At 35.0% G+C, this 10,046-nt stretch overlaps 2 protein-coding genes across 2 annotated transcripts; one reads left to right on the forward strand and one right to left on the reverse strand.

Annotated features, from left to right (window-relative positions):
- The first annotated feature begins 504 nt into the window (after positions 1 to 504).
- LOC127175197 (glutathione S-transferase omega-1-like) lies at positions 505 to 3,507 on the forward strand. Its single transcript, XM_051126127.1, has 7 exons — positions 505 to 838; positions 1,030 to 1,092; positions 1,493 to 1,601; positions 2,069 to 2,291; positions 2,508 to 2,609; positions 2,704 to 2,810; positions 3,176 to 3,507. The coding sequence occupies exons 2-7, from the start codon at positions 1,062 to 1,064 to the stop codon at positions 3,324 to 3,326; spliced, it is 723 nt and encodes a 240-aa protein (XP_050982084.1). The 5' UTR covers positions 505 to 838; positions 1,030 to 1,061; the 3' UTR covers positions 3,327 to 3,507.
- itprip (inositol 1,4,5-trisphosphate receptor interacting protein) lies at positions 3,354 to 9,793 on the reverse strand. The gene is made up of 2 exons (XM_051126125.1): positions 9,636 to 9,793; positions 3,354 to 7,295 (listed from the first exon to the last, which is right to left on the reverse strand). Exon 2 carries the CDS (start codon positions 7,279 to 7,281, stop codon positions 5,662 to 5,664), a length of 1,620 nt encoding a protein of 539 aa, XP_050982082.1. The 5' UTR covers positions 7,282 to 7,295; positions 9,636 to 9,793; the 3' UTR covers positions 3,354 to 5,661.
- Between the last annotated feature and the right edge of the window lie 253 nt (positions 9,794 to 10,046).

The raw sequence follows: 10,046 nt of genomic DNA on the forward strand, positions 1-10,046 counted from the left end.
TTACAATTTACCACATATCATACTATTAAAAAACAGTGAATAGTAACACTGCAAATACCAAATAGATCAAAACAAATCATCAAAATGATTTTATCACAAAACGAAAACAAAATAGTATGAAACCACATAACATTTATTTTCAAAATGTATTTAATATTTTCATTTCACAGTTATTACAACTGAAAATTCACTTTTCAAATGTTTTTTAACGTTTGTGCTTTTGGAGGCTGTTGGTCGGTCTTGCACTTCAGGACACCAAAAAAAAAAAAAAAAAAAAAAAGGTCTGTTCCCACAAAACGGGGACGTCTGGACGCCCTATAATAAGTATTAAAAGTATTAAGAACACACGCTGTTTTTAAATTGTTATTTTATTAAGCAGATTCGTTTAGTTGTATCCTTCCGCTAGAAAATAAAGTTCCTGGCAGAACATTCCTAAAAACGATCAGTTAGAGAAGCCGCGCATTGATACAAACGGTATGGGAAATTAGTTCCGCAACATAGCTGTTTACTAGGGTGGCACTGTATGTTCATAGTTGATTGTACAGGAAACGTGAGACGGCAAAATCAGGGAAATGTACCATAAATCAGCACATCCTGGAATAATATCAGGCTTTAGAGCAGTTTGATAGCTGTAAACGTAATATGGAATACTTATCAAACGATGAAAAGTAACTTTGAGAATCTTTTATTAAACGTTAAGTAGTTTGGTTTTTTTTCATGGATGTAGTAGTAAGTATGTGAGAGGAGGAGTCGTATAGTCTTCAGCCACACCTATTTTGCTATAAAAAGTTAACTTTCTAACAAACGTTTACTTCAGTTAGGTCAGCCGGTTTAACAGGTAAGCAAACCTTCGGTGAATTTCTGTTTGCTTTTTGTAAAACATGTTAAGCATTTATGATAGCATCGGAAATATGTTTCCTCTCTTCATGCGTGTTATGTAACATAGACAGCTTTAGATTCTTATGCATAAAACGCGGTATTTCAATTGTTTGTACAGTCACAATCCATTGTTTTATTTTCACCTTTAAGATCTTGTTTAAGTGAACACTCTGAACACAATAATGGCTCCATCTCCAAAATGCCAAGGAAAAGGTAAGTGAAAGTATGGAAATTAGACGTAATGCATTGTTTGATCTGTAACTTGTAAATGGAAAAGCATTCATAAAAACGTCCAGATATGAATTCATGTTCATCTACAAAGATGTTCAGCTAATTTCATTATCAACAAGAGTTTCGTTACCAACCCGGCTGCAGACAACTCAACCCAGATGTTTTCAGACCATGACGTTGCATAATCATTAAGAATTTCTTTCTGATAAAAAACATTAATAAGCTATTAAAGTGTAATTCATAAACACTTAAGAACCTGGACTTGGTGGTCCACATTATTTTACTGATGAAATTCCATGCATGTTATGTAAATGTAAATAACTTTTTACAGGCATGTAAATATTTACACTATTGCGTCCCATGTGTTTCATTGGTGCAACAGCATGCCCTGCTCCCGGACCAGTGCCGAAAGGTCTTATTCGGCTCTACAGCATGAGATTTTGTCCATTTGCTCAGAGAGCAAGGCTGGTGCTCACTGCCAAGGGAATTAAGTGAGTAATATTGTTGACCTGCTGTGCAATAGTGGGCTTTGTGGAGTGTTGAGGAGCGCCTGATCATGTATACAAATGTGACCTTGCAACATCTGAAAGCTGAATAAATAAATAATAAGCTTTATAAATAAGCTTTCCATTGATGTATAGTTTGTTAGCACAGGACAATATTTGGCTGAGATACAACTATTTGAATATCTAGAATCAAATCGCCATTAAAGTTCTTAGCAATGCATATTCCTAATAAAAAATTAGGTTTTTATTTATTTATGGTAGCAAATTTACAAAATATCTCCATGGAACATGATCTTTATCTAATATCCTAATGATTTTTGGCATATAAGAAAAATCGATCATTTTGACCCATACGTTGTATTGTTGGCTATTGCTACAAATATAACCGTGCTACTTATGACTGGTTTTATGGTCCACTAACCAATATTGATTTTGCATTCCTTTTTACACAGACATGAAATTATCAACATCCATTTGAAGGATAAACCTGATTGGTTTCTGGCAAAGAATCCTGCAGGGACAGTGCCAGTATTGGAAACCTCAAGTGGACAGGTGATATATGAGTCACCAATCACCTGCGAGTACCTGGAAGATGCCTACCCTGAGAAAAAACTGTGCCCATCTGACCCTTTCGAGAGGGCCCAACAGAGAATGCTGCTGGAGCATTATTCAAAGGTAGGCAGTTTGTCATTTTGAAACAAGTACATTACATAAGTACGATTCCTAAAAAATTCGATATTCTTGGTATTATCTTTTTATTATCAGTTAACAAATTAGATAGACCCATAAGCAGCATTGCTTATGTATAATCATATTAATAATTTGTATTTCTTTGTTTTTTGATTTAACTAAATGTAGGCATACATTAATACTAATTCATCATCGTTTCAGGTGATTCCATGCTTCTACAGTATCTGTATGGGAAAGAATAAAGGACAAGACGTTTCAGCAGCTGAGGCTGAATTTACAGAAAAAGTCTCCAAATTAAATGAGGTGGGCTGAAATTACTTTCCAAACTCATGTAGAGTACAGTACAGTATGCTGTAATGACGTATTAACTTCTAACTGCTTTTCTCATTTTTTTCAGACTTTGGCGAAAAACAAGACCAAATATTTTGGAGGCGATTCCATCACCATGATTGACTACTTGATCTGGCCATGGTTTGAGAGGGCAGAGATAATGGGTGTAAAGCAGTATGTATTTTTTTTTATTATTAATATTATTAGTACATACATTAAATATATAATGAATGCATGATTTAAAAACAAAGAAAACTCTCACAAAATTGGAGCCATTTAGTTGACGACAGTGTGCTGAATTACAAAGCTTAAGTCAAAAAGATATGCAAACAGTGATGAATGATGAGATTAGTAAAGGCAGGGCTCTGGTTTCGGCTGAATTGAAAAGCACTTTGGTTTAGTGAACTTTGTGCACACAAGAAAAACATACTTGTCTTTACAAGTACACTTCTGCGAACGCAGCAATGCCTGTTTTATGTTTTACCAATGTATAACTTGCTTGTAAATCTAATAGTTGTGTACCTCTATTCAAATTTCAGTTGTTTGGCCAACACTCCTGAGTTGAGGAAGTGGATTGAACGTATGTATGAGGATCCAGCGGTCAAAGCAACCATGTTCAGCTCAGAGGATCACAAAGTGTTCTTCGATAGCTTCATGGCTGGAAACCCTAATTATGATCACGGTTTATAGAGTAAAACAAGAGGATATCCGTCCATCTGCGTGTGTGGATTTTATTATCATTTTCATAATCTAAGTATTTTTATATTGAATGTTACAGCAAATTTAGCTTTTAAGCCTTAGATGTTAGACTAGATCACAGATGACCATGTAAAAAAGGATATAATGGGTATATTAACATGTTTGTCATTTATACATGAATATAAATAAAGCAAATGTTCAAACCATAAACATTATGGGCAAATCATACATCCTTGTGTTTATTCCTTCATTCCCTTATCTCTCCAGTAGGTCATGGGTTTGATTTTCAGGGAAATCAAGAACTGATAAAACAAATGTGTACCCTGAATGCAGTGCAAGTTGCTTTCGATAAAAACACTCGCCAGATGCATAAATAGAATTTTAAATCAATATATATCACCAGTTTCCTCTTTGGTTGCAAGTGAAATGCTACTGAGCTATGAGGTTGCACAACATAGCTTCCTGGGAGGGGAAACTGCACAACTGCATACTGCATAAAAGTTTGTTTAGTGCATTTCTGCTTTTTTTAAATCATAATGAAGACTAGAAAGAGTCTTACGTAAAACCATCTACCTGCTACTGTACTGGCTTAAAAAAAAAGGAACAGAATGCTATCTAAAATCTAAATAGTGCATTGTAAATCAAAGACAGGCCTTCTTAAACCTGTGGAACTGCTTCTGTACATGACTGTGCACTTTTTTCAGTTGTTTATCAGATGTGCTTGTTGCCCATACTTTGTTTAGGAAATTCAACAACCCCATATGTGGTGGCAGACAAGATCAAAACTCCAAAGTACTCTAATAAAGTGACAGAATTTACATCATTAACATGATATTACATCATTTGCAATATCTCATCGTTCAAAGATCCTGAATCAGCTGCCAAAAACGATGATGAATAGAAAGTGGGCGTTTCTTCAACCTTTGGCACTTTTTGGCCCTGTGGATTTTATGAAAATAAACTTTCTTAAAATCCTATTATTTTATTGCAGCAAATATCATTTCAGTCACATCTCAAATTATGCATTGTGTTTGTTAACATTCTGTGTTGGAAAGTATCTGTTCACAGGTGATATTTTGTTTGATTTTACTTGGGTTTTTTTACACATTAAATCTTACCTAAACTTGCACTTCACTGACCTTTATATTATTATTAAACTTATTTTTATTATTAAAGGCAAAGTTTGTTGTGAAAAGTACACCAAAAAAGGTGGTTGATGGTTTTCATATTTTAAGATTGAAAGTCTCAGTCTAGGACTAAGAAAAAAATCTAAAATTATGAGATTAAAGTCATAATATTTTGAGAATAAAGTTGAAATATTTCAAGAATAGAGTCAAAATTACAAAAAGTTTAAATATTTCGAGAATAAAGTCTAAATATTTCAGCAATAAACTCAAAATTATGAGAATAAAGTCAAACTGTTTTAAGAATAAAGTCAAAATTACGAGAATAAAGTCAAAATGTTTCAGGAATAAAGTTAAAATGTTTCGTGAATAGTCGAAATGTTTGAGAATTTTAGACTTTATTCTTGTAATATTTTGACTTTTTTAATTGCAATTTCAATATTAATCTCTAAACAACTTTACTCTCAAAACCTTTTGACTTCATTCTCTAAATATTTCAACTATTTTTGTAATATTTTAACTTATTTTCATAATATTTTGACTATTCTAAAATATTTTGACTTTATTCTCGTAATTTCGACTTTATTCATGAAACATTTTGACTTTATTCTCATAATTTTGACTTTATTCTCAAAACATTTTGACTTTATTCTCAAAACATTTTGACTTTATTCTCTAAATATTTCAACTATTTTTTAAATATTTTTACTTTATTTTCATAATATTTTGACTATTCTAAACTATTTTGACTTTATTCTCGTAATTTCGACTTTATTCTCATAATTTAGATTTTATTCTCAAAATATTTTGACTTTATCCTCGTAATATTTTGACTTTATTCTCTAAATATTATGACTTTAATAATCGCATCTTAGATTTTTTTTATTTTTTAACGTGGCATTAAAACACTGCCATAATGACAAGAGTACAACGGTAAAAAGCATTTGAAATGTAGCCAAAAAAAAAAACAATTATAAAGAATTTCCAAGTTTCCAGGAACGCTTTAAAGTGACCTTCATATAGCAAAAATGTAAAAGAATTTGGCCCCTGCAACCAAAAAAGTGCGCATAGTTGAAAAAACACCCAAATATCAAAATAGCATCAGTAACAGTCAGTGCATGTTTACATTTGAGGCGGAAAACGTCATCATGTAATTAGGCTGTAGAAATCCCCTGCACTCAAAATCAGATCGGTGAGTAAGTCTACATCTGATCTGCTGAGCTAAATTCATGTCTCATGTAACCGTTAGACACGTGTGGTGTATATTCTTGAACAAGCACAGAGGTATTTCTGACCATCTCTTGAAAGTGTTCCTCCATTTTGGCATATACGTGCCTCTGCAACACAAGAGGCCTAAACAGGTTTATTGGTTCTGCAGTACGGATTATTTTGGGAACCAGAACTTCAACAGGCATGCGAGGGTTCCCAACAACAACGTGATAGAGTCTCTTTTCTTCCAGGCTTTGCTGAAGGAAGCTGAGCAGATCTCGTAATCTGTCATCAAGATTCTGCGCCTGCCACATTGCGGGACGTTTACTCAACAGCAGATGCAAAAGTGCCGTCTTTATATGGTAATTAGAAAAGGCGCTTCTCCCAGTCAAAGCCGTCTGCTTTTTGTGCAAGAAGGACACTATCTGAAGACAGTGAACATGACACGAATTTGTAGGAAGTTTTTTTCCTAGATGTTTAAGCAGATTCTTTTCATAAACGGTTAGTGAGAGTTGCCAGTGAGTATCTGAGGGGTTGCTAGTGTCAGATGGGAAATGAGAGATGAGGTAAGCATCCGTGTCCTCAAATTGAACAGCAGGGGTGATGTTGAGAACGACACTCTTTCCAGACCTAAATCTTATTTTCAGAGCACCAGGGAAGTCCAGGTTCCGAAACGCCAGCTCAAAATCGTACTTGTGAGCGATCTGGCCCCAGGCTTTGCTCACCGAGATCTGGAACCATCTCATGATCTGATCTTTCGACAAATACGAGGAGTTCTTCTCACATAGTAGCTCCACCAAAGTGTGTTCCTCAGGCTTTTCACACTCATTTCTATTGTGAAGCAGACATAGCATGTCATCGCCGAGATTGGCTGAGCCACAAAGACAGTCGGTGCCATTCCCACCTGGTTTTATTAGTTTAATCCTTCCACATCCTTGCAAGTCCAGTGGGATTTCAATGGAAGGGTCGCACCAGAGCTGAAACTGGAAACTGAATGGCTGTGGAGGAGCAAAAGGCACAATGAGATCGCACGTAGGAGGTTTAGACACCCTCCAGGACTCAAACATACTGCCTATGCAAACAAAGTCCTCAACTTCCAGGTCAGATTCTCGATCGCAAACACTTCTCAAAGCCTCAAGCAAATCATCCGCAAAGCCTTCGATGAACTCTCGCACTCTCACGCTCTCGTGGATGAAAGGATGGAAGCGGGTCTTGCAGAAGTTACTCAAGACACCTTTATCTAGGGCTACATTCTTAGCGCTGATATATTCAGCGTTGGAATCTCCATCTTCATCTTCCACGGAGTCTGGAATTTCAGTAGGGATTATATCCTGCCTGCACACCTCAATTGTAAAGAATATGACTAGGCAGAGAGTGCTCCAAAAGTACCAGCTGTAACCTTCTTGATCAACGATCAGAGCTGTTTCGGTTTGTGAGATCTCCTCTTCCAGGCGCTTCTGTTCAGCCTCCAGTTTTTCCTGGTGCTCCTTCATACGGGTCAGGAGCTCATCATCTTGCTCAGGGATGGTGGTGTTCTCATTAGGGAAGAGCAGCGGGTGGTTGAGGATAGCGGCTACTACCACCATGCAAACCCGTGCTATTGCACCTTGCATCCTTCACTGTGCGTCTGGGAAAACACACATTTCTAGATTAACGTGAGCTTCTTGAAAGGAAACACATCTTCTAACTTTTGTGAAAACAAGTCATTCTTCAGAGCAGTTATTTGTGAACTGTAATACAAAGGAGTGCCCCGAGCTGGGGAAGGAAGTCAGATAACCCCTGTTAAATGTCATGAATTAAACCAGCAAGATAACTGTATCCAGATAAAAGTATCCACTGAAAACAGATGTGTTTTTAATCAATATTAGAGAAAAAAAAATCAGTTTAATGGCTTTTTATTAATTTAAGGTTTGGATAAAAACCCTGCGGTACCATGTCATCTCTGTTATTTTGTCATTTCGCCTTGGCCAAAACTTAGGAAGGAACCTCATATATACTGAGGAGGACGTTATGTAATTGGTTTATTTATAGTGTGGCACTTGGAGTCTAAGTGATTCTTGGAACGAGGCAGATAATTTTCCATATTTATACAATCTGCAAGCTGCTGGCACATTCCATCAACATGGTACACTTTGGTGTCCCGTGATTTTTGACACAAATTTTGTCAAAATCTGTTGTTGTTGACAGAATTCATCAAGCTTAACAGTATTACTCAAGCTATTATAAAAAAAAAATTCAAAACAAAATTTGATTGTTAATAAATTTGTTTGGCCACTTTTTATGTACACATTTCAGTTACACAATTTTTGTAAATGCAAACCACAAAGAGAATCAACAAAAAACAATTAAACGGCTTAAATTTTGCTTTGATCTTTTCTGAAGGTTAAGCACCTCTCACTTTTCAAGCTGAAAGGAGGTGTTTAAATGTTTCTGCTACTTTCCCCCCCAGTTTAAGCCCTATTTTTGTTAGTGTACATAAAACAAATGAACATCTACACTACCAAATGTTTTTGAACAGTATGATTTTTAATGTTTTTTTAAAGAAGTCTCTTCTGCTTATCAGGCCTGCATTTATTTGATCCAAAATACAGCAAAGCAGTAATATTGTGAAATATTTTTACTATTTAAAACAACTGTTTGAATATATTTTAAAATATAATTTCAAAGTTTAACTTTTAGCATCATTACTCCAGTGTTTAGCGTCACATGATCCTTCAGAAATCATACTAATATGCTGATTTGCTGTTCAAGAAACATTTATTAGCAGTAGTAGTAGTAGTAGCAGTAGTAGTATCAATATTTAAAACAGTTTTTTCAGGATTCTTTGATGAATAGAAATATCCAAAGATCAGCGTTTATCTGAAATAAAAAGCTTTTGTAACATTATACACTATAACATTTAAAAGCTCAAGTCAGTATATATTATTTTTTGGGAAGGTAATTACAGAAATTAATACTTTTATATAGGAAGGATGCTTTAAATTGATCAAAAGTAATTATAAAAACATTTATAATGTTACAAAAGATTACTATTTTAGATAAATGCTGTTCTTATGAACTTTCTATTCATCAAAGAAAACTGAAAATATTCTACTCCGCTGTTTTCAGTGTAATAATAATAATAATAATAAATGTTTTTTGAGCAGCAGATCAGAATATTAGTATGATTTGTGAATGATCATGTGATGTGACTGGAGTAATGATGCTAAAATTCAGCTTTAAAATCACAGGAATAAAATATATTTTAAAATATATTCAAACAAAAAACTGTTATTTTAAATAGTAAAAATATTTTGCTAGACTTTGGATCAAATAAATGCAGGCTTGGTGAGCAGAAGAGACTTTAAAAACATTAAAAAACTTACTGTTCAAAAGCTTTTGACTGGTAGTGTATGTGGAACTGCGTCATATACCAAGTTAAACATCACAAAATAAAAAAAAAAAATGTTTTTAAATACATTATATAATGATAGGTAGTTGACTAATAATGGGTGAGTTCCAGTAAAGACGGTAATTGGGGGATTTGTGTGGCGCTGCAACGATTCCCACAGTCTACAAACATTAAAAGGCGGAGTTTAGACAACAACAACAATTTACTCATTAAACAGAGAGAAATGTACAAATAGTTAGATACTATTACAGAGTTAATGCTTGTTAACGCTTGACTAAAAATGATTTTAGTCAATGTTAAGTTCAGCAAAAGGGCGGCTGAAACGTGTAGTGGAGAGGGCGGTGACGCAATAAACTAACGACGTAAAGGCAAAGCATCTAACAACTTCTCTTTTTATCAACACTGTTGCGTATTTTCTTTTTGACGCCTTAATCTGTACAAAACTCTTGTGGTTTACAAAACTCTTGTTTTACATTTGAACAGCTGTTACGGCGTCTTGAATAATATATGAAACAGCAGACGGACACCACTCGCCAGGAGTCTTTGTTTTAGACCAAGAACAGAAGAGTAACTTACACTGTAATCCAAGAGTTAAAGTCCAGCGTTGTTCATTGTTTCAGAGCGATTCTGAAACGACAAAAGAGAAAGCGCTGCAGCACCGTTACTTCTCTGTTTCCTCATCTGCTTGATACTCTGTGAAGCTGTTCTCACATCCAGGAAGTGACCAATGGGGCCGTTTTCGCTCCTCTAAAAAAAGCACGTGGGTCAGACCCGCTCTTGAGTCAACATCAGAAGTCACGCGCGCACGCGCGCACACCCACACTCCGGGGTGGTGGAAACATTAACACTTCACCTCGACGTGAAGAAAAAGATTTTTCACGGGTAATACTTACAGTGATTATTATATTGTTAATTGTGGATGTACATGCAGTTACAAAAATAAAAGGCTTACCTGTTAAACAATCAAAATTTTGTTACATGATCTAT

The sequence above is a fragment of the Labeo rohita genome, chromosome 13, assembly GCF_022985175.1.
Source record: "Labeo rohita strain BAU-BD-2019 chromosome 13, IGBB_LRoh.1.0, whole genome shotgun sequence".
Taxonomy (NCBI): domain Eukaryota; kingdom Metazoa; phylum Chordata; class Actinopteri; order Cypriniformes; family Cyprinidae; genus Labeo; species Labeo rohita.